At 39.6% G+C, this 25764-nt stretch overlaps 2 protein-coding genes across 3 annotated transcripts; both read right to left on the bottom strand.

Annotated features, from left to right (window-relative positions):
- Positions 1 to 488: 488 nt before the first annotated feature.
- LOC124141813 (probable RNA-binding protein 18) lies at positions 489 to 24865 on the bottom strand. 2 transcript variants are annotated; one of them, XM_046509961.2, is made up of 7 exons: positions 24751 to 24865; positions 17975 to 18068; positions 7465 to 7580; positions 5162 to 5288; positions 4099 to 4185; positions 3685 to 3734; positions 489 to 1340 (listed from the first exon to the last, which is right to left on the bottom strand). In XM_046509961.2, exons 3-7 carry the CDS (start codon positions 7557 to 7559, stop codon positions 1151 to 1153), a joined length of 549 nt encoding a protein of 182 aa, XP_046365917.2. In that variant the 5' UTR covers positions 7560 to 7580; positions 17975 to 18068; positions 24751 to 24865; the 3' UTR covers positions 489 to 1150. The 2 variants fall into 2 exon arrangements, with proteins under 2 accessions (XP_046365917.2, XP_046365918.2); XM_046509962.2 differs by lacking the exon at positions 17975 to 18068 and having other exon boundaries at positions 24751 to 24856.
- LOC124141812 (alpha-crystallin B chain-like) lies at positions 13747 to 15833 on the bottom strand. Its single transcript, XM_046509960.2, has one exon. The coding sequence runs from the start codon at positions 15293 to 15295 to the stop codon at positions 14561 to 14563; it is 735 nt and encodes a 244-aa protein (XP_046365916.2). The 5' UTR covers positions 15296 to 15833; the 3' UTR covers positions 13747 to 14560.
- Positions 24866 to 25764: the final 899 nt, after the last annotated feature.

Genomic DNA, 25764 nt, shown 5'->3' with positions numbered 1-25764 from the left:
CGTCATACAGTTGGAGTATTGCTGAGTGCGGCGTTAAACAACAAACCAACCAACGTTACTGGTAAGTAATGTTCTGTGTGATGGTATATGTGACGTAAGGGAGGCAGGTTGCTGGGGAATGACCGTTAGACATTAGTCTGGTTCAGAGTGCTGCTGTGTACTAGGTGTACAGGTCTGTTCTGAATATAACCGAATCAACAACATTGACTCAAGACAACATTGTGTCATCAATGGGCATTATTCCAATGTAACAGTGAAGAAAATCTGACACGGACTGTCCGACCATTGATTGTATTTTTAATGAGAACAGAAATATCACGTCTTACCTACCGTATATACCTCAATATTATTGGTGTCAGTCATTCCATTCATTAGAGGGTCCTGATGGAGGGAAGGTCAAACAAATTAGCCAAATAGAAGAACACATGTACCTATTAAAGTAACACAATCAAACCACATTCCAGTGTGAACAACAACAAACAAATAAACTTCTTTTTATTTTTATTATTTCTTCACATGATCAGCTGAAACAAAAGTCACATCTGATGTACATTTGTTTGATCTCTGGAATCTCCACCAACCACACACACGAATCTCCCCTGGCCACTAACAGGAATCTCCCCTGGCCACTAACACGAATCTCCCCTGGCCACTAACACGAATCTCCCCTGGCCACTAACAGGAATCTCCCCTGGCCACAAACACAAATCTCTTCTGGCCACAAACACGAATCTCCCCTGGCCACAAACACGAATCTCTTCTGGCCACAAACACGAATCTCCCCTTGCCACAAACACGAGTCTTCCCTGGCCACAAACACGAATCTCTTCTGGCCACAAACACGAATCTCCCCTGGCCACAAACACGAATCTTCCCTGGCCACAATCACGAATCTCTTCTGGCCACAAACACGAATCTCCCCTGGCCACAAACACGAATCTCCCCTGGCCACAAACAGGAATCCATTTGGGCACAAACAGGAATATCTTCAGACCAGAAACACAAATCTTTTTCATCCACAAAGAGGACTCTCCTTTGGTCACCAACAGAAATCAGCTCCTGCCAGTGTCTTCTCCTTAGACAGCAATAATGGCAATATCGCTAATTGTTGCCTCACCAAAAACTTGACCTGTTATGCTTGCCACCCAAGTCACCTCCTGTGTTTTCTGTAGTAGGGTTTAGGTTTCAGCACAAGCTGATTACGAATGTTTTCTGGGTTTGCAACACTCAGTTTACTGCTCCCAGGGGGCGCTTCCACTTTGTTGGATATTGTAAAGTCCTTTTGTGTCTTTGCCATTTGTTCCAGCTTGGCTTCAATGGCATGTATCTTCACATCAACACTGGAAACAGAACAGTCTGTCAGAGCTCCAGATAAGCTTTTGGTGTTGTGGGTATTTTACCCATGCATTTTAAAATCGTTGGGTATCAGTAATTCTATCTGGGTATTCAAATTTCTGTTACCCACTAGTTTTTACACATGTGGGTATTTAAGTTAAATATTTAAAAACACTAATCATCTAGTCCCTGCAAACTGGTGTCGTGTGGGTTCGAGAGCTTTGTAGGACTAAAAAATACCATGATACTTCCACAAGAAAGTGTGATGGCAAATGATCATGATGTAACTGTCATCTAGGAGTTTGGCAAGGTTGACGGAATGCCTGTTTATAAGTTCAAAATTAGTTGCTGATTTGCTAATCGAATACGCAGGGTTATTTCACAATATTTTGATGATACGCACAAGTTATATTTTTGTAGTGTATCTGTAATGTTCGTTGCATATTTGATACGCTTGGATTTTATTTTACTGCATATTTCTGATGCATATTTTTATGCAGATACGCAGCTTATCTGGAGCTCTGGTCCGTTATTAAACATAATGAGTGACTGGCAGAAAGACCAAAGTAACACAGATTTTTTTACGTCTACCATTTTGTTGAATACCATGAGTACTTGATTGAAAGCGAAATCAACCCATGAAGATCTGGGGTAAAATAGGTCTGCAGCAACCCATACTGGCCGTAAAAGGCGACTATGCTTGTCATAAGAGGTGAGTAATGGGATCGGGTGGTCATACACCTAATTGGTTGATGCATGTCATCGTATCCCAATTGCGTGGATCGATGCTCATGATATCAATTACTGGATTGTCTGGTTCAGATTCGATTATTTACAGATCGCTGTCATATAGCTGGCATATTGCCGAGTCAAACAACAAACAAACAAACGACAAATTGAATCATTGGATCCTTATATGACAAAGGGACATAACTCTGCACAGTGAATTAACACACTAATGACAACTTGGCAACCTGTGACTTTACTATGACAGTGTCCGCCGGACGGTCCGAGATGGTCTATTTTGCTGACAGACGGTAACTTTTGAAAAGTTAACACGCCAAATTGTCAGGCTGAGATTGTATTCCCTAAATTACCTGAGCATTCTAGTTTTAATTCAATCTAAGAAGTAAATTTACTGTAAACATTAAAAACACTATTGGGCTTTTAGGTAATTTTATACTCTGACTGAGAAATGGCTCTACAATTCAATAAATATAATGCAACAGCACTGTAGCTCACCTGGGTGTAATCAACAGTTTCAAAAGTCAACAAAGACAGACACATGTAACAACTAGCTGTGGAACTACATGGAAATGTGCTTGAATGAAGTTCCAGCTTCTAAAAAACAATTCACCCAATAAAAACTCACCCGAACACATCCCTGCATTACCATGATCACCATGCAAGCAAATGGGTCATGCACTAATCTCGTACGTTGTGAGCTTACGGGACTCAAACACCTAACTACACATTTATCCAATTTCATTCCAGTTATCATGTTCCAAGCGGCCAAACTGACAAGACGTTGCACTGTCAATAGCAGCCAGTTTGTATATGATTGGTTAACTGATGTTCATTTTAACAGCAAGACCCAATCAGATTGAGTATTATGATGCATGATTGGTGGTAAAGCTAGGCCGAGAATTTATCTGAAATCCTCGTAAATGTAACTTTCAAAATATTGATATATTCAACATATACATGGGTAAGCATCAGGTGAAAATTTGTGAGGCATTGATACATAATATATCGACATGAGTCGATAACAGTATAAAACTCGGATGCTTGCAGAGGAGTTCTAAACTTACATCGATCAGTGTTTGACACGAGGATGAGATTTTATTTGTCATCAACAATCATTTTTTCAACTTTTTCATTTTGTAACCAGTGTCTTGAGTGTAAAAAGTAGCACTAACCAGATTTAGTTACAAAGATTATGGTTTGGTATGGTTTGTTGTTTAATGCCGCACTCAGCAATGTTCCAGCTATGTGACAGCGGTCTGTAAAAAATCGAGTCTGGACCAGACAATCCAGTGGTTGATATCAGGGAGCATCAATCCACGCAATTGGGATACGATGACATGCATCAACCAAGTCAGCGAGTCTGACTTACCGATCCCGTAAGTCGCTTCTTATGACAAGCATAGTCGCCTCTTACGGCAAGCATGGGTTGCTGAAAACCTATTCTTCCCCGGACCTTCCCGGGTCTCAGTTTCAAAGAGATAATTGACATCATTTGATTGTGACCTCCTATGAAGAGTTGTAAGATCTTCACACAGGGAGGTATCGTTTTGGGGTCAAAACTGATCTCAATGAGATCGGTCGAGATCCCGTCAGCTCACATACCTGTCTGCTGGAACATTCTTCTCCGGTGGCTTCGCATTTATGTCGGTTTTCTGCAAGAGTAGTACATGTATAGTGACAAATAAATGTTGGAATGCAGACTATACACATGTTCCAGACAGACAGACCCCATCTTAGAGATTGGTGTAACACTACTTTGAACAATATTTCAGGTATATTACCACAAGTCATTTTAACATGGATACAAGCCCAAAGTGATGCAGGTCTTGGACAATGTTACTTTGGTCATTTCAGACATCATCACAACAAAGCCCTTTTGAAAGTGAGCGAGTGAGTGGGGTTTAATGCCACCTTAAACAGTATTTATATAACAGCTATGTGAAACTTCCATGCGAAACAACCAAGCAGTAATAAAATGTAATACCAGTGTGCTTCATTAACTGCTGAAGAACAAACCTGTTTTTCCTGATGTGCCCAGCGAACAATCAATTTTTTGGATAATGCTAGCTTGCCATTCAGGGCCTTTAAGGCCCTCTCAGCATTCTGAAACAAATGCCAAGCATGTATTAGGCCAGAAACAGAAAGAACTAGAAACGTTTTTTAAGTACATGCAAAAAGAAAACCAGCCCAAAAACTTTCACACCAGAAACATACAACATGAACCATTTGGACCTCAACAAATCAGGTTCAAACTGATATTCGTCTCTGATCCCTTATGATGTTCAATGCAGAACCACTTTAAAACCATAAGTCCTGTACCTTTAGTTACCTTGGTTAATTATACAAAACCAAGCTGCATACTGCGATCATACTTCTTATGTGTCAATTGACCTTGACATATGACATGACCTTGTCACATGGCAAGAAACGAAAAGTACATATTATCAATCATTGAATAGAATAGGTCTTCAGCAACCCATACTTGCGACTGCTTGTCGTAAAAGGCGACTAACGGGATTGGGTGGTCAGGCTCGCTGACTTGGTTGATACATGTCATCGATCCCAATTGCGTGTATCGATGCTCATGATGTCATTCACTGGATTGTCTGGTCCAGACTTGTTTATTTTACAGACTGCCGGCATATAGTTGGAATATTGCTGAGTGCGACGTTTAACAACAAACAAGCAAGCAAGCAATCACTGAAAATGTTTTGTAATATCATGAATAAAAATCAAGTATTTCATGTTTTTGACAATAAAGTTTCTGGTGATGGCATCTAATATATAAACTATACCCCACAACTTAATGAAAAGGATGATTTTCCCTCCTTAAAAAATCCACAGAAAGGATGAATGAGTTTAGCCATAAGAGTGAGTGAGTGAGTATGGTTTTACGCCGCTTTTAGCAATATTCCAGCAATATCACGGCAGGGGACACCAGAAATGGGCTTCACACATTGTACCCATGTCGGGAATCAAACCCGGGTCTTCGGCGTGACGAGCGAACGCTTTAGCCACTAGGCTACCCGACCGCCCCTTAGCCATAGGAACAAGTATCAGGGTGATCTGTCTCTGTTACCTGTCTACTGTGATAGCTGACGAAGCAGTAGCCTCGTGGCTTCCCCATCTCCGGCCCCGCCTTGTTGTACAGGAAGTCAAACTTCTGCAGCTCACCATAGCGCTGGACTACTTTCAGCAGGGTGAACCTTCAACAACACAAATAATGGAGATCAGTGGTCGCACAAGAAGACATGGAACTGAAGGGGTGGTGCAGGGGTGCGCACTCCTCCCTTTGTGTTTGTCTGTTTGTTGTTTGTCAGCGAGCCTTACCACCCGATCCCATTAGTCCCCTCTTGCGACAAGCATGGTTTGCTGAAGACATATTCTAAACAGGAATCTTCTCTTTTTGAAACTAGTAACCAAATTACTTCAACAATGTTTTCAACAAAAATAATCAATTTTTGTTACCAAACACACATTGTTTCCCTAATTATTTCAATTCATTTCTAAAAAAATTCAGTGCATCCCCACGCCCCTTTTTTCCTAAGAGTCAGCATATGTCTCAAGATCGGGGCTAGAATAGGTCTTCAGCAACCCATGTTTGCCGTAAAAGGCGACTATGCTTGTCGTAAAAGGCGACTAACAGGATCGCTGACTTGGTTGATGCATGTCATCGTATCCTTATTGTAGGATCGATGCTCATGATGTTAATCACTGGATAGTCTGGTCCAGACTCGATTATTTACAGACCGCCGTCATATTGCAAGCATGAGTGAGTGAGTTTTGTTTAACAAAGCTTTGAACAGTATTCCAGTTACATCACGGCGTGTCAGCTTAATGTGGGAGGAAAGCCCAAAGTGATGCAGGTCTCAGACGTTTACCACTTCGGTGAAACCCACGAGCAGAAGTAAGGTGACAGAACTAAAAACATAATCACACCAAACCAGGATTTGTACCCATGATTGTAGGTTTCTGGAGGCCCAAGGGACGTAACTCTGCAAAGCGAATAGCGGCATCTTAGACAAATAGGCTAGTCGTGCCCCAACTTTTTATCTCACCTGACTTATGAAGTAATGATTTGATGACACTTCAACCTAATTTGGAAAGAGGACAAACAAAAAATAGGTTTGTAGTAAGGCTGGGACGGGAAAATCGGGTTCTCGGGTCGGGAGGGTCATGAGTAGGACCCGGGTACCCATAGGACTACCCGGACCCGTGGTTAGTCATGTGAATTATTGTTAATGACAAAAACTCACTATAGCTCAGTGGTTACACTACATGTCGCTAATGTTCGCATTTCTTTCTGACGATACATCCAGTCCTTTGACTTAGTGTAGGTTTGAGAAAAGATAACGCTTCAGTCAACCTCCGTGTACGCCTGATCTGATCGTTTCATACATTTATTTAAATAGTTACTGCCTGGGCTGCAATGAAACAGTTCCCAAGCAGACATCTTGTTCCCAGCTCTTGAGACCTGCGGTGGGTACCCGGGTAGGGTTGGGTAATAGGGGGTCAGTCCTAGTCTGTAGCATCAGGAAAAAGTTCTTAATTTCTTAATTTCCATTTGAAATTGTAAAATCTTTAAACAAGATTACATGCAGAATTTTGAAAAATGCAGTAAACCGGTATTTTCCAAACATATTGTTGCGTATATTCGTTGGTATTTCATATTGTGGTATACCGGTATACAGGTAATATCGCGCACCTCTATGAATGGTCAGGTCCATCGGCTTTACGGTTTCAGAGCCAATGTCAAATATGCAAAAGCATGACAACAAGCCATCACATAAATTCACTTGATTTAGTTGAGCTAAAAAGTAAGACATGATAAAAGGCACATATAGCAGTGATGCAGGACACTATGCATGGGCTTCTCAAACAATACAAGGGAGATAACCATGTTGTGTCAATGTGAGCTGGTACATGTACATACCAGCAGACCACAACAAGACACACACAAACACACACAGAACCAATCATACGAACAACAACAAAAAAAATCCCCAAAAAATAATATCCAAATGGAGCCTTGATCAATCTTTAATTTCAGGAACTAACCAAATCTGTAAGGCTCTAATTTGTTGGAATTTCTGTAATCTTGTCAATGTCAACCTTCATTTCTGTTTACATGCCAGAGCTACTCAGACGGCCTATTAATGAACACTCCTTCCTCCCTTGGCACCCCACCCCCACAACTTCTCCCCCCCTCCCCTCTTCTCTCTTCAGTGTGTCACCGCTGACCTCCCTAAAGCTGAGGCAATCTAGACTTGCCAAAATATTCTAGACTTGAGTTGGACTCCTTTTTTAATCTATTCTCTAGGGTCTGGGAGACAGACTAAGCTATGCCATGAATAAATCAAGAAATCTTATCTGTAGCCTTACTCTGTCAGTCTGGAGTCCAGATTGCCTATCCAGAGACGACAGTCGTCTGCTCCCTGTCCGGGGTCATCGGGTACGTCCACAGGACTTTCCCCCATCTTGAGACATCACTTACCCACCTGCAACAGAAACATGTGCATCACAACAAGACAGTGGCAACTCAGCTTTCAACAGCATTGATGCAACATAACGGGATATCAAGAAATGGTTTCACACCTTCAACTCTGTGATGAATCAAACTAAAACAATTGGTACAAGGATACCAAACAGTATCAAATCAAATCAAATCAAATCAAATCTGTGCAAAGGTCCATGACCTGAAACAATAAACTATCACACACCACACTGATGTAAAAGGTAGACAGGGTCATCAAGCTGCCACCCTGACATGCATACAATGTGTAAAAATATCATTGCACATGTGTTCACAGGTGGCCCAGTCGTCTAAGGTGCCGGGATTCGCTGTGCAGAGTTGTGTCCCTTGAGCACACCAGAAACCTATGATTATGGGTTCGAATCCCGGTTCGCCCCAATTATGTTTCTCGGTTTGTCAGCACCATACCCATGCTTGTGGGTTTTGACCGAAGTGGTAAACGTCTGAGACCTGCATCACTTCGGGCTTTCCTCCAACATTAAGCTGACATAACTGGAATACTGTTAAAAGCGGCGTTAAACCCAACTCACTCACTAAAAATGCTCACAATACTGATCACTGGATGGTCCAGATGCGATTATTTACATTAAATATTGCTAAGTACAGGGTTTTATGTGATGCACAAAAGTAGAAAATGGACACATAAAAAAAATATACTGCATCCCAATAATATTCATGGTACCTACAGCATATCAAGAGCTATGATGGGTGTCTGTTATTTCAGTCATCAATCATGACCTCTGTCCATTTGATAATTGATTCATTCCAGGCTCTAAAGTAATTATCTAAACATACAGTACACTACACCATTTCATTACTTAACAGGACCCTCATATTGCCTGCAAGGTTCCTTATAAATTAATTATTGGGGATCCCCTGGACCCCCACGTTTGTTACTCAAAGTAAAACCATGTAAGGAAATTAAGCAGCAAACACACACACACACACACACACACACACACACACACACACACACACACACACACACACACACACACACACACACACACACACACACATACAAAGGGTCAAACAGACAGACAACCATGCAGCACACATGCACACACACACACAATCCGTCAACCAGATGGATGGACACACACACACACACACACACACACGGTCACAACGGTCAACCAGACAGACCATCATGCACGCATGCACACACACACACACACACATGTTCAACCAGACAGATAGAGAGACACACAGATGGACAACCAGACAGACAAACATACACGCACACACGCTCACACACAAACTCAGCAGGACAGGTACACACACTTTGTGTTTCAGATAACACCCCATCAGGAAAGTGGATTGTTGGAATCTCAACAATGCATCTGTCAATTTGAATGTCGTCACTGTGGGTTTTTTCATGAACAGTTTTAGAACTGCGCCCATGCTCCGAGTGTGCCCACCATGTGTGCATCCTGAAGCAGAGCAGATCAGGCCTCCTCAGGAACTCTGTCCAGCAGTGAAGTCACAGCAACAGACAGCGTTAACTGAGAATGTACCTTCAGGTGTTACAGCAGGTTGTTAATGTTGTTGGATATCATTGAAAAATACAATCAGTGCACAGCTCTCATGCAATAAAACATGCCTTCATATCTTGTTTATGTCAAGCATACTCTTAATTAGTTCCATAAACTTTTCGTTTCCTATTTATAGACGCCATACAGCCATCACAGATCACACCACCACAGAGAGACGCCTTAAGGTCACGGCTGCTATTAAATATGATGGTGGTCATTAAGTCATCATCAAGATGACTGATACTTAACCACTGGTCTTATTCCATCATGCAGATAACCTCTCACCAATAAACTATATGGGGTATTTGTCAGCAGACAAAAATAAACTTGGTTGTGATCGTAAGTCTCACAGACATTAATCATGTCAATAACAGATATTCTCTAGACTTTTTATTATTAATTTCACAAAAATGTATGTTATTCAGCATTATTAATTATGTCACTGCAGCCTGGAAATAATCAAGTCTGGGACAATCCTCTTTTAAATCAGTTCTCATGACACACACAAGGTGGTGGGGTGAAATGGGGTTTAACGTCGCGTCCAAGATTATTGCACTTATATAGCAACGTGCATGCACATGTATGTGTGTGTGTGGGTGTGTGGCTGCTTGTACTAGTCCGGACTGATGCCGATTTATAGTGCTAGCACACTGAGATTTAACATGAATAACCCACTCAGACACAGTATATGGACTCTGAGCTGACCAGTCCTTGTTTTAGCCCCTTAATGCCGAGTGCCAGGCAGGGTAACAACAAGTACCATCTTTTAACGTCTTTTGGTATGACACGGTCGGGGATCGAACCCCGGACCTTCCGCTCTCCGGGGGGACGCTCTACCACTAGACCACGGAGGCGGTCGACACACACAAGGTACTGGGTGGGGGACCTACTCTGTCCTGGAATCCTGGCTTTTAAAAAGTGCTGATTGTATTACAATGCAAACTGCAAAAAGCTGTGTTAATTGCATAAAAATGGTATCAAATTGTATCAATCGAATCACAATGTATTAATTGTATCACTGCCTCCTAATAAACATCATTCGACCACGAGTGCCTTTCAAACAAAATTATGAGACGACTAATGGGATCAGGGATCAGGCTCGCTGACTTGGTTGATGCATGTCATTGTATCCCAATTGCTTAGATCGATACTCATGATGCCAATCACTGGATTGTCCGGTTCAAGATTATTTACAGACTGCCGTCATACTGGAGTTTACAAAGTGGGGCGTTAAACAACAAACAAACAAACAAAACAAACAAAATCAAACAAATACTGACTCTGGAGCATGCGGAGTAGTGTTAGAAATTGGCACTAGTCCTGTAGTCATTGCCAAACTGCCCAATAGTTAATGTATCATAAGGACTGGTAACAGTCTGCCTTTTTTAAGGGTTTTGCTATATGTTATCAATATTAATGAACTATAAATGTCAGTTTCTACCGCTGTTCTATCAGACCTGTTCACCGATCACACTCAACACCATGTCTACATCAGATCCACCTCACAGGGAGAACTCAAAACTCAGGTAGGGTAAGTATGACAGCATCATAGCAAAGGGTAATATGTCAAATAAGTTGAAAGGATAAATAAGAGGGGTATCTTATGGAAACTTAAACAATCAGGAATTTGCAGTAAGGGCAGGTGGGATTAATCTTGCGTTATTGAAATGAAAGCTAGCAAGGGTTGTTTAACCAGTCCTGCCAAGGTGTTCCCAGAATGGCCCTTCCACTGGCCTCTGATGTGTAGATCAAAGCAAGGTTTCATCATCTCCCCACTCCCACCTATTCAAGTTTGTCAACATAAGTATTTGTCAACGAATAATTTATTTCTGAATGAAAGGGAAAGGAATTGCTGTTACAATGTTTTATTATCAAAGTACGTGAAATTGTGACACAACAACACCCTACACATTATCTACACCCATCAATAACCTATACCCACCAATAACCTACACCCACCAATAACCCACACCCACCAATAACCAACACCCACCAATAACCTACACCCACCTATAACCTACACCCACCAATAACCAACACCCACCTATAACCAACACCAATCAATAACCTACCCCCACCTATAACCTACCCCCATGAATAACCCACACCCACCAATAACCTACACCCACCAATAACCTACACCCACCTATAACCTACACTTGCCAATAACCTACACCCACCAATAACCAACACCCACCTATAACCAACACCAATCAATAACCTACACCCACCTATAACCTACACCCATGAATAACCCACACCCACCAATAACCTACACTTGCCAATAACCCACACCCACCAAAAACCTACACCCACCAATAACCTACACCCACCTATAACCTACACCCACCAATAACCTACACCCACCAATAACCCACACCCACCAATAACCTACACCCACCTATAACCCACATCCACCAATAACCTACACTTGCCAATAACCCACACCCACCAATAACCTACACCCACCAATAACCTACACTTGCCAATAACCCACACCCACCTATAACCTACACCCACCAATAACCCACACCCATCAATAACCCACACCCACCTATAACCCACACCCACCAATAACCCACACCCACCAATAACCTACACCCACCAATAACCTACACCTACCTATAACCTACACCCACCAATAACCTACACCTACCTATAACCTACACCCACCAATAACCCACACCCACCTATAACCCACACCCACCAATAACCTACACCCACCAATAACCCACACCCACCTATAACCCACACCCACCTATAACCTCAACTACCAATAACCCACACCCACCAATAACCTACACCCACCAATAACCTACACCCACCAATAACCTACACCCACCAATAACCCACACCCACCTATAACCTACACCCACCAATAACCTACACCCACCAATAACACACACCCATCAATAACCTACACCAATCAATAATCTACACTATACAAAGATTACAGGTACATTCTTTAACATGAATCATGTGTATGCAAAGTATAATGTAATGTAATTTTAGACCACTTCACTAGAATACGGACATTCCTTCCACAAATAGCCTCCTGGAGGGCAGATGCTTGGCTGAGTCACACACTCTGGCTGAGGGATCTCAGTCTCCTTCCTATGTTTACAAAAATCACATTTATTCATCAGAGACATTTTCCTGAAGAAAAGATATTCCGAAGGGTAATGTTTGAGAAGTTTGGTACACATCCCCAATAATAATGTTTCATCACAGGTTTATGTAGCTGTTCAAAAAAAAAGAAAAAAGATTGACCTGGTTCAATAAAAAAATGAAAAAGAATTCTACAGGTTGGTATTCCAGTGGTGACAAATTAAAGAGAAACCAGTTCTGGGTTTAACTACTTCAACTGAAACCAAGCATTGTGTTATAATCAGTTATATTACCAGTCCTCTAATGTTAATGGAACCGTGAAGATGCAGGGTAGAATAGGTCTTCAGCAACCCATGCTTGCCGTAAAGGACGACTATTCTTGTCGTAAAAGTTGACTAACGGGATCTGTCAGGCTCGCTGACTTGGTTAAGCATGTCATCCATCCTAATTGCGTGGATCGATGCTCATGATATCAATCTCTGGATTGTCTGGACCAGACTCGATTACCAACAGGCCGCCGTCATATAAGTGGAATATTGCTAAGTGTGGCATAAAACAACAAAAAAAACAACCAACCAATGTTAACAACTTTGGACAGATGTTGGTGAGTGAGTGAGTGAGTGAGTGAGTGAGTGTCGGGGGGACATGTATTGTTACGAGTGAGTGAATGAGTGTGGTTTTACTCCACTTTTAGCTATATTCAAGCAAAATCACAGCGGGGAACATAAGAAATGGGCTTCATACATTGTACACACGTGGGGAATCAAACCCAGGTCTTCGGCATAAGGAGGCCACTAGGCCACCCCCCTATTGTTACGAAACAATGGGGTGTATACATCATGTCCATTGTACCCATTTGAAGAACTGAACCAGGGTCCAGATCAGGATGGGAGGACACTTAACCACTAGGCCACCTCAATGCCTTTTATAGATCTGTGGACACTGAGTAACCACATACAGCATGAACAAAAAGAAAACAAAAATTATTTGAAAATTGAAATATTTTATTTAATATATAACAAAAATACAAATATAAATACAACAGATTTCAGCAGTAGTTTCACTGATATTTATCATGTCCATCATGCAATGTTGATTGATACTGACCACAAGCATCTGCCAATAATAACAATAATTACATGTTGAGTATTTAGCAGGACTGAAAAGGCCAATAAATATCCGGCATATAATATAGGAATACATGGATACCACTCAAAAGAAGTTAAAGAACACATGATTTGTTCCTATTACCATAGTGGACACGGGTGGACCAGTCGTCTAAGGCGCCGCGATTCGCTGTGCAGAGTTGCGTCCCTTGGGCACGCCAGAAACCTGTGATTGTGGGTTCGAATCTTGGTTCGCCCCGATTATGTTTCTAGGTTTGTCAGCACCATACCCGTGCTCATGGGATTCACCAGAGTGGTAAACATCTGAGACCTGTATCACTTCCTCCCACACTAAGCTGACACGCCGCGATGTAACTGGAATACTGTTTAAAGCTGTTAAACCCAACTCACTCACTCCTATTACCATAGTGAATCTGTCATGACAGATAAACTATAGTTATATGAACAAATTGGTGTTCCGTTTCTTCTTTTGAGTAGTTTTTATATTATGACATGGCAATATTTCTGAAAAATATATTGAACATAAAACATCTGATACGTAGTTCAAATAACATATTTAACTTCAACCTAATGAGTGTCCATACAAAGACACAAAGAAAAAGAGGGATCAAATCATACATATACAGGGATCACTCTAGGAATTTTCTGACATGGGACCTTTATGTGAACATTTCATATATTCCAGAAGTACACCCACACTTGCCCATACAGCACCATGTTAAAATGCCCCATTGTATTTGAAACTTTAGGGGCTAAAAGCACAAGGCCCCACCCTAGAATTATCCCTGCATATAGGATTGCATTGGCTCATACATGGGGAATGGGCACTAATTAGGTTGAATATAGTATACACTCCCCTCAATTATAACACAGCAGTACTGTCAATCAACAAACTCCACCCAAATAGCACCATAATCAGTTATAGAACATTATCCTGTTCAACAGGTATATGCATTTAGCCAGAATATGTACACTGCATATTACAAATGGCTGTAATAAATATAATTAAATGTCATAGTATAAGAAATGACTAGAAAACTCACAGATACTGCAATCCTCTACCTGAATGGATTTCGTCAGTCCAGATCCCAATATTACACAATATTAAAGAACGAAAAGATACACTATATTGGTCCATTTCAATCATCTGTCCTCCTTTCAATGTTCATGGTTGTTTAATTATGCTCAATGGGAATGAGTTTAGGCGATTCTTCCAAAGCTGGTAGCGGCGCCTCAATGGACAAGAGACCATCTCTGGTCAACTTGGACACAAGGGATTCTGGGTTAATGTTTGTAGGGAGCATGAACTGGCGATGGTATTCGCGAAACACAGACTTGTTGTCTCCCTTCTCCTCGTGGCGAGCGTGCACCGAGAGCTGTTTGTCAGCAGTCTTCACCATAATTTCTTCGGGTTTAAACTGGCGAACATCGAACTGAAGTTGAAATTTCTTGCCTCCTTGATGATCGTGCACAATTGGGTTCTCCAGAAGGAAGTTCTCCCGCGTTCTCCAGGTCTCAGGCTGCGAGTCGACTGGAACAAGGTGTTGACAATGGGAAAACATCCTGTTCATTTCTTCCGTCATTCTCTTCATCTCTCTATCCATATGTCGCAAGGAATACTGAAAGTCGCCATCAAATGATGGCATCGTCATCATCGGCATGCTGGGTTGAAACGATGATGACGACCTTGGATATGGCGCCCAATTGTCAAAGCCAGATCGGAAGTTGGAGATTCGATTGTCGGAACTCATGTTCATATCGCGCAGTCCCGATCGGAGATTCATATCTCTCATTTCTCGATCCAGCATGCCGAGCTGGCGTTCTGGATTAAAGTAATCCATGTTCCAGCCCTGTCTGTTCCAGGAAGTGGGCGCATCCCAGGATACCGGCACTTGGCGAATCAGAGACATTTGTTACACAAATGTCCGAAACAAATAAATTGAAATTATGAAAGCAACCACTTTCCTGAAAATGAGCCTGCCTGTATAGCTATTAAGCTTTTAGCTACACTTTCACTGGTCTCAACTAATTGCAGAAACAGAATTGAGAGCAACTTGTCCGATGGCGAAGTGATGATATTGTCTGGAGAAAGATTGGAAAGTGGGAGCCTCACTGGTGTGACTCACATCCCCCTGTATGGGATATTTATACCTCCCATCTCCAGGGAGTCGCCAGTCACTGACACAAACATCTGACACCCAAACAAGCACCTGCCAGGCTGGCTACCAGTAGAACTTGTTGCAGGAATATTTCCACCTTGATCACTGGATGAGCAACTCGCATCAAAGGTTGCAACAACTGGGGCCCACAAAGGGTTGGGTTTAAATGTGTCACTGGGGCCCTCTATGGTTGATGTTGGGACATTGTTATCAGGACAAATATGATACCCTTATCAATCAACAGATTTAAATATCAAATCATTCTGTACCTTTGAACAGAATATATTTCAGAAATTAAATACAAAAAAGTCTATTCTATCATACTGGTTGATAGAGATTAATACCATGACATTAAAACTAGATACAAGTAAGTACATGAGTCACAAGATGCCTTTGGACAAACACGTATATATACAGGACTTATAAAAAGAAAGGGAAACACATGACAACTCAAAATAACTTTTAACACACAACAAATTCAACTGGTTGGTCGATTAAGCCTCCAAGTTTTTCTTATTGACTTAATTAATATGAATTACTGAGCATATATTTACATGTAAACATGTTATTAAAGCATTGATGTTTAAATCTGCTAGTACAGCCCTATGAGCATGTTTCAAGGGATATCTAACACATTACAAAAATCCATGTATTATTAGTGTTAGTGTTAGTAGTACCTGTCCAGTCAGTTGCAAATCCATCAGTATAACATCACAGTAAGCACTATAATGTACACCGTACATTTCAATTGAAGATGGGGAATTCAGATAGCAAACATAACAACCACACGGCTATCAATACCAAAAAGATGTTTTAAGTAATCCTCAGAAATAATAAACTAGGTTTTCCTGTCTGAAACCAAGCTGATATCCAATCATGAACAGATGCAGAGAGCAGCCCAGGAAACTAGCCCAGCAGGGTCATATTTCCACCAGCTCAGGAATACTTTCTTTGATGGCCAACGTTTCTACATCATACAGGGACTTATCTAGTGTTCCAGACAAAATGGAAAAAAATCTTTATTTATTATTTTGATTCTTTTAAGTTCGATTTTTTACATTCTGAGGTATTTAATCAATGTATTTACAGCATTGCATTCAATGCAATAATCTCTAACCACTTCCTCTCTATCCTGTTTTTTGGCCATGTTATCAGTGAAACACAAGTCTCTACATGGCCACATTAGCGATAATGATAGTAACATGAATTGGAAAGGTTTTCAATTCCAATTTTGGAATTTTGCTGACGTTTGCTGCAGACTCGGGCCAAATATCAACCTCTGGTCAGGACTAGATAAATCTGTCATATTCTCATAAACATTTAATACCTTATACATTTCACAGTATGTTACACTCAAGACTTTTTAAAATCACTTTTTTACAACCAATAATTACAAACCAGAAACAAAAGAATACATTCATTCAATTTAGTTTCTCCATTCTCAATTATTTAAATTCACCAAATATATTTCAGAATAAATATGATCATTTGATATTTGAAGTTTGAATTCTTTGTTTTTGTTTTTGTTTGTTTGTGTGTTATCTTCTGAGAACTAACATTAAACAGTACTATTCTTACGTTTACCCTTTTCTTACTTTTGTTCATTAGTCAAGAAAAGCCTGGACTGGCAACAATTCTTCTAGTTCAAGCAAAAAGCACCTACCTGTCACAAACATATCAGCAACAAGCACCTGCTACAAACATATCAGCAACAAGCACCTGCTACAAACATATCAGCAACAAGCACCTGCTACAAACATATCAGCAACAAGCACCTGCTACAACATAACAGGCACCTAACAAGTCATACATTACAAGTTTTTGAGATCTACATATGACTGACCATCCCTGATTGTCAGACACACACATCACCCCTGACACAATCCTGTCCAACAGGTTAAAGGCCATCCAGTCTTAGCCCTGTGACTCAATTGGCAGTCACAGCAAGCTTAAATCAGGTTATTCCAATGTCTTACACATGTACCCCTTAAACTATTTTCAATTAAGGATTGCCTTAATAGTCACAGATACATTAGTGTCTCAATTTCACATAAGACACTATCACCCTGAATCATCATAATGTCTAGGTCTAGAATGGAAATGAGCGCAATGCAAATCTATAATCATGATAATATGGTCTAGAATGAAAGTCAAAAACAAAAAAGTCTTGTTAACTCGGACACTAGCCCACACAGACATTTCTCCACTCAGACAATACCCGACACTGACATACAAAAAGGACAAACAACAGACGACAGTTGTATTAACAATTTGACAAACTATAATAATATGAATATCAAAATCATCATTACCTGTCAAGTGCACATAAAAGTAGGGTGTGGGGAAATGTCCGACTTAGAGCGGGAAATTGTCCAGTGAGGAAATGTCCATGTGGGGAACCATCTTCCCGAGGCAAGCGTGTCCACTTACCTATATCAAATCCAAGTTTCTACCCTTGCCACATAAAGGCCACTTTTCTTGGCTCGACCCTGGCGCCACCTGGCGTAGATCACGAATTGTACCCCTTGTAATGAAAAAGTGATATCCAATCAGATCGCTGTTCTTATCTCATATAGCTTCACAAAGATGTCAACTAATAAAGGCGACGACCTAGTTGATCAGATAATGAAAATATTCGCGATTTCATCCCTGACACAAAAACATAGGCAATGGTTTGGGGTTTAAAACATGAAAAAGACATATTTGTGTCAACAAAGACAGGCAGCGGTAAATCACTTTCATACGAAGGTGTACCAGTCGTGGATGTTGATTTTGTGAAACATTCCCTGATTGGACTATCGATATGTGCGATAGTCCAATCATATTTAGCAGAGTAAGTGGGCTTGATGTGGCAAGGGTGGAAACAAAGCTTTGATATAAAGGTTAGTGGACGCTCTTGCCTTTGGAAGATGGTGGGGAACCGTCTGGACCCCAGTATCGCCATATTTGGTAAAACAGCTTCTACCATCTTCAACAATAAGTACAGATTTTGATGCATCAGTGCACCCCTGATATTTAAATTATCATCCATACAAAATTTAAGCTTGATCACTTACTTGGTTTTTCAATTCCATACCATGAACAAGCCAAAGTCATATTAATAATAAGGTCTAACACTTCTTAATAATAAAGTTTCATCTCCCTGGAATATGCTTCTGAAAGACGAATGCCTTAAAAAATGTTTTAAAAATTAATCTGATCAACTGGAATGAACAATTAAATCAGACTCCCATTGTTTTGCTTCATGAGGTTTCTTGACCATAAGGTGTCTAAGGAGAAAACAATTTTCCGTTTAAAAATTAACAAACAAGAAGATTTGTTCAATTCCATTCCATGCAAAACTTCAAATAATATCATCATGATTATGATCAAATGCATCTTCCAAATGTATTATTGTTTCTGAGCAAAAGATTTTTTTCCATTTTAATAACAAAAATTGTAATTCTATTTACTGGCATGAACAAATCTGAATACAAATGTTCAAGATTCCAAGACCTTGCAGTTTCAAAGAACAATTGAAAAGAAATTATATTTCAGTTCATTGCAAAATCTAGTTAAAACCTAGACAAAAGTATTATATGTTTAACACACTTAACCTTTAGCCTGCTGAATTGTTTTTAAGCTTCTTAACCCTGTCTGCTGGATTAATTTTCGGATAAGGCACTGTAAAGAGAGTGGGTGATTTCAAAAGATCGTCGCTTCATTGAACATGGAACAGTTGAAGAAATATTTTGCACATTTCTTCCTGATAGAAAAATTCACATTAATTTTATCTATAAAAGTATCCAGATATTTTCAAACATACAGAGCTTAAAAGCAAAGCGAACATACAAATTTGAAATTTTCTTGAACTTACCTTAATAACGTGATTGAATGTGGAATGTGTTTCATATTAGGAACTTGTATAAATTGTTAAATTTGTGCAAACTGATTTCAATAATCATATCTCCGATATCGTAAATTTAACTGAGCTTAAATTTGTATTTGTTATTCGGCAAAAAACAGCACAATTGTAAATTATGAACCATTCCAGAAAAATTTGCATGATACACTAAATGACTTAAATATTCAACAATCCTAATTTGAAGTGTTTTGGTTGAATATATTTGACACACAAAAATACAAATCCTGTGTCGAAATGCTAGCAGATGTGGCACGCTTCACTCAGCCTCAACATAACTTATCATGCTTATTGCTATTTTAGACCGCCTCCGTGGTCTAGTGGTAGAGCGTCCGCCCGGAGAGCAGAAGGTCTGGGGTTCGATCCCCGACCGCGTCATACCAAAAGACGTTAAAAGATTGTACTTGTTGTTACCCTGTCTGGCGCTCGGCATTAAGGGGCTAAAACAAGGACTGGTCGGCTCGGAGTCAGTACTAAGCCTGAGTGGGGTATTCATGATCAACTGCGGCATGGTATCTCAGTGAGCTAGCACTATAAATCGGCATCAGTCCGGGCTAGTACAAGCAGCCACACAAACACACACACGTACATGCACGTCGCTATATAAATGCAATAATCTTTCACACGACATTAAACCCCATTTCACCTCACCTCACCTATTGCTATTTTAATATCAACAAAGTTCACATTGGCTTCATATACCTAAATTAAGAGTGTTTCATTTATCATTTTTCCGCTTAATATGACGAGCGAAAAAACAATTATAGATCATGACAATTGACAGCAATGTAAGTACAAAGGTCACCTGATGTGATGTCATAGACAGGGGTAGTCTGATGATAATCTTTCATCACAAAACAGTACATTTGGACATTTTTTGCTTGTCACATCCAGAATAAACACAAACCACTACATAGTATCAGTAATCACACTAATATGAAATAACAGTGCCACTATATTGACAACATAATTGGCTTATTATTAAATTCTGTGTCATTTACAGCATTACAAGGTTACACTAACAAGCCGACACATATGCTAAAGGACAAGTAAGAGAGCATAGCAACTTTGCAGATTCCAATACTTTAGGGCATGCAAATGTTGGACCAAAATCCAACATGAAAAAGGGACATAGTGTATAACAGACAATAAAAGGGGGCACGGGTGGCCCAGTCGTCGAAGGCGCCGCGATTCGCTGTGCAGAGTTGTGTCCCTTGGGCACGCCAGAAACCTATGATTGTGGGTTCGAATCCCGGTTCGCCCCAATTATGTTTCTAGTTTTGTCAGCACCATACTTGTGCTCGTGGGTTTCACCGAAGTGGTAAACGTCTGAGACCTGCATCACTTCGGGCTTTCCTCCGACATTAAGCTGACACGCCGCGATATAACTGGAATACTGTTAAAAGCGGCGTTAAACCCAACTCACTCACTCACTCACTCACTCACTCACAGACAATAAAAAGTTATAGTCTAAATCATCAGCAAGACAAAATAAATCCACCCCTGGGGTTAAAACATGTTTTGGGTTTTTTTTCTCAACAATCAGGCCGGTGCCTGCCCATTTCTTCCTCAGACTTTATAATCACACTACAAGGCTTTCTCTCTGCTCATCTTGCATTACTGTGTCCACGAGGGCTGGGACGGGTAAATCGGGTCGGGGTGGGTACTGAGTAGGACAAGGGTACCCATAGGACAAACCGGACCCGTGGTTAGTCACGTGATAAATTGTTAAATGACAAAAATTATCGAAAACTCTATGTTTACACTACAAGTCACTAATGTTTATATTTCTTTCTGATTAAGCACCCATTCCTTTTGACTTTTATATATATGTTTGAAAAAATATAAAACTTCAGTCAACTTCAGTGTATGCAGGATAGATCGTTTCATATGGGTATCTAAATACATTTTGCCAGGGCTACAGTCAAACTTTCCCAATCGGACAGTTTGTACCTATCTAGTCTTGAGACCTACAGCGGGTACCCGGGTAGGGTTGGGTAATAGAGGGCTGTGTACCCAGGTAGTACTACTTGTACTAGTCCAGACTAATACTGATTTGATAGTGCCAGCACACTGAGATACAATGCGGCAGTTTAACATAAATAGTCTACTTCAACACAGTATACTGACTCGGAGCTGACCAGTCCTTGTTTTAGCCCCTTAATGCTGAGCGCCAGACAAAACAACAAGTACCAACTTTTAACATCTTGCGGTATGACAATTATAGACTTGGTCAAGGAAAATATGGAGTTTCTATCACACGAGGAATTTAATTAAATGTAAAGTATGTGTTCATCCTCTTTAGAATTTTATGGTGTTATCAGCAGCATTAAACAATATCTTAAAACTCTTAATTTAGGTAAAGTTCCTACAGATTTTGTGGAGGACCAGCGCTGTGTGGTTAAAACTTTTTGTAGTTCCAAGTCAGGTTCAAAGTATATTAATTTTTCATTGGTTTCTACAGAAGTAAAAACTAAAGGGCAGGAAAAGTGGGAATTACAATTTGAAGTCTTAAATTGGAACGATATCTGAAAAAATGTTTGATAGGCATTACTTAGAAGTTGACGGATGACAAGATAGACACAATTTTATGGATACCAACTTCTTTCATACCGTGAAAAGCTTTTCACGGTATTAAAGAAGTTGTTATCCATAAAATTGTGTCCATCTTGAACAATATCTGAAGCAAAATAACGTAAAACTGTGTTGGTTTCAATACAATATTACCCACAGAATTCTCACCACTAATTCTTTTCCGTTTATACTTAATTATGTTCAGAATGATCCGTGCTCCTTCTGTCACAATGAAAAGGAAACAATTACTCATTGTGTTGGGAATGTGGTGTAATAAAACAATTTTGGGATGAAGTGTCGGTGTGGATAGACCAGTGCTTTCATGTTTATAAATATAAAATCACATTTTGTGCAGAATTGATACTTTTTTTTTAACATAAAACATAAAACATAAAGAGAACATAAAACAGATAAAATGTTTGATTTACTTTTATTTATTGCAAAATTCTATATTTATAGAGGCATATTCCAAAATACAAAACGGTATTTTCATGTTTATAATAAGGAAGCTATTTTAGGATACAACATTGAAAAAGATATTGCCTTCAATACAGGTAATCAGCAGAAACACCATGGTGCTTGGATGCTGTATCATAAACTTTTTGAAAATGAGGAAGAGCTTTCATTTCAATTTTAGTTTTATACTGAAGACTTTAATGTTTCTACATGTACTTTCCTACACTGCAATATGATATATAAACTTTATGTTTGTATTACTAGTAAATGTGTGAGTGAGATGTATGTTATTTTCTGTAAGAAATAAGTTGTGATATATGTCATGGGCTTTCTGCTACCCTGGGCGGAAGCACATTTTATGTAACAGGTACTTCTTTTTAAAAGAAACGAGCGTATAGCTGACAAAGTCATCTAAATCCCCCACCCATTTTAACACGTTATGGTCCCAAACCAGGTAACTGACCCAACATTTCTCTTAGCCCATGTCAAAATAGCTGCAATGGAAATTCTAAAATAAACATTTCTAAAACTCCTTAATATCAAATGGCACTAGTTCAGTATGGGCTTTATATATAGACATGCAATGTTTGGCAAGGAAATATTTAACAGTTTATTTGTTATACTACTTAAGTAAACCAATCCTATATTAAAACTTAAATCCAACTTGTTGTCATGGAAACATAAACAATAAAAATTTCTAAAAGTGCTATATATCAAAAGGCACCAGTTCAGTATGTGCCTTGTAGACATGCAAAGTTTTGTAAGAAAGTATTTAACGGTTTTTGAGTTACACTCAGGAAACGAACACCACCCCTGTAGAACCTAAGTCCAACTTGTTGCCATGGAAACATAAAACATAAAAATTTATAAAACTCCTAAATAGCAAAAGGCACCAGTTCAGTATGTGTCTGGTAAACATGCAAAGTTTTGTAAGAAATTATTTAACAGTTTTTGAGTTACGCTCCGGAAACGAACAGCACCCTTATAGAACCTAAGTCCAACTTGTTGCCATGAAAAAGTCAAAAATAAAAATTTATAAAATTCCTAAATAGCAAAAGGCACCAGTTCAGCATGAGTCTGAAAGACATGCAAAGTTTCGTAGAGAAATATTTAACGGTTTCTGAGTTATGCTCTGGAAACGATTTCGGGACGCACACACACACACACACACACACACACACACACACACACGCACACACACACACACGCACACACACACACACGCACACACACACGGACAGAACCCATTTCTATATCCCCTGCCAACTTCGTTGGGGTGGGGGATAATAAAAGAAAAAAACACAGATAAAAACCATTAGGTTCCTGAAGCAATTGTGGCATGCCTTGTTTAAGATTTATGACATGTTCATTTTCATAATTTTGCACAACCAACAAGCGAGATATTTTATCAACAGTGAACATACTGAGGTCTTCTTGAATTGAAAAAAGATATATATAATGACAGTTGATACTTTATCAGTTATATATCATGTGTAGCGTTTTGTCATTGTGAAGAGTGTTATAGTAAATAATATCAGCTAGCTCGCGCAATGACGTAGCTGATGACGTCAGTGCAGACTGATTTTGCAGACTGATGTACTGTCGCCATGATGAAGAATAAACCCATGAACGTATCCCAGTCTTCGTGTTATCAATACGGATATAGTTCAAGATGAGAACTAAAGGGAATACATCACATCATGCTTCTCCAGATATTGAATTATTCGAAGAATTATTTCACATGTTTCCAAACCCTAAATGATGACACAATTAGTGTGTAATTAGAGATACATTGTTCACCACAAATGACTAGTGTGGGAGTTCTGAGATAAAAGTGAAAAAGAGAACTGAACTGTTTCCATTAGAATACCCAATACATGTAACATCATTTACCATCCTATATTATATAAAATATTAAATAGCAACATGACAGAACCACAACAATGATTAGACTGCTGTTTAGGCCTATAGAAATCAGCGAAATATATGGTAATTGTTATGCATCATGAAACACATCTGCTTGAATATTTTTTCTAATATTATTACATGAATAATGGCTCCTGAAGAATTTCTCTCTGTTCGCTAGATGAATAATATTCCTAAAATGTTTAAATTTTCAAGTCGTAAACATAAGATTTTACAAGAGCTTCGTGGTTGTGATTCTTGTAAATACAAGAAAAAGACGTAATGATTCACTTTCCTTTACAAACATCCTGATTAAACGTCTACTATAAAAAACTATGATGGTATCTGAGGAAAACAGTAAGAATTTTACCTGCTATTTGCTGAAAGTGGTGAGAACAACGTAAATAACGTTCTTCGAAGTTATTAAAAAAATCAACACAAGGGAGGTTACTCTTCCCGGAAGTAGAGCACCTGTTGGGTCTCTCAAATGTATTACAGGAATAGGGAAACGAAAGCGGATCATTAATATTTCAAGAGGTTAATCCGGTTGTTTTTAAACTACACTGGGACTTTTTATTATTCATATCGCATGAACAAATATGTTAGGTAAATAAATACAGTACATACATTTTTGTGTTTAAAATCACATTCTTACTCGAATCGGAGAACGCAATTTCATTAAATTGGAACTGTATTACTAAGACACCAAGACGCAGAAATAAAGTTATCTTATTTAAAAATATATATCAACAAAATAAAAATGATAAACTCCAAATTGAGCCCAGATCAATGCATAATTTCAGACTAGACATGACCAATCTCTCTAGACTTGAGCTGGACTCCTTTAATGTATTGTCAAGGGTCTGAGAGACTACATATTACTCCACATAAGTACCTGTACAATAACGTGTATACACAAAAGCTCATCTCCCCGATGCAAGAGAGTTAACTGACTTTAAAAGTCGAGTTTCCACCCGGGGCAAGAGAGGTAACTGACTTTTAAAGTTCAGTTTCCACCCGAGGCAAGAGAGTTAAATGACTTTGAAAGTCCAGTTTCCACCCTTGCCGAACTAGGCTGGTATTATGGAGTTACATTTTGGCTGGACTAACGAGTCTATGCATAGTCCAATGAAAATCGCCCGACGAAATTGAAATCCGGTTCGTAAACTGTCGTGCAGATTTCGGTCGATTGCAGGATTTGCAAAGCATGTGCACCGCCAACTCGTTGTCAACAGATATATTCCAAATCTTTTCATGTTTTTAATCAAGGAGCTCACGTCAATTTCATGCACTTGGCGATGTAAGACCCGTTTTATAACAATATAGATCTCGATAAGAAATCAGATCGTCTTCACTTGTTTGAAGCAAATGCAAGTGATAGGTG

This window comes from Haliotis rufescens, unplaced genomic scaffold, assembly GCF_023055435.1.
Source record: "Haliotis rufescens isolate VD_foot unplaced genomic scaffold, xgHalRufe1.0.p SCAF_8, whole genome shotgun sequence".
Classification (NCBI taxonomy): domain Eukaryota; kingdom Metazoa; phylum Mollusca; class Gastropoda; order Lepetellida; family Haliotidae; genus Haliotis; species Haliotis rufescens.
This window is presented reverse-complemented; position numbering and strand designations above follow the sequence as displayed.

What these genes read in the sequence shown, in the direction of transcription:
- LOC124141813 (XM_046509961.2), bottom strand. Translation starts at nt 7,559, where the DNA reads ATGGGGGAAAGTCCTGTGGACGTACCCGATGACCCCGGACAGGGAGCA. An exon ending in TCAGCTATCACAGTAGACAG is followed by an intron (nt 4,186 to 5,161) that starts GTAACAGAGACA and finishes CATTTGTTTCAG; the next exon opens with AATGCTGAGAGGGCCTTAAA. An exon ending in AAGAATGTTCCAGCAGACAG is followed by an intron (nt 1,341 to 3,684) that starts GTATGTGAGCTG and finishes TTCTGTTTCCAG; the next exon opens with TGTTGATGTGAAGATACATG.
- LOC124141812 (XM_046509960.2), bottom strand. Translation starts at nt 15,295, where the DNA reads ATGTCTCTGATTCGCCAAGTGCCGGTATCCTGGGATGCGCCCACTTCC.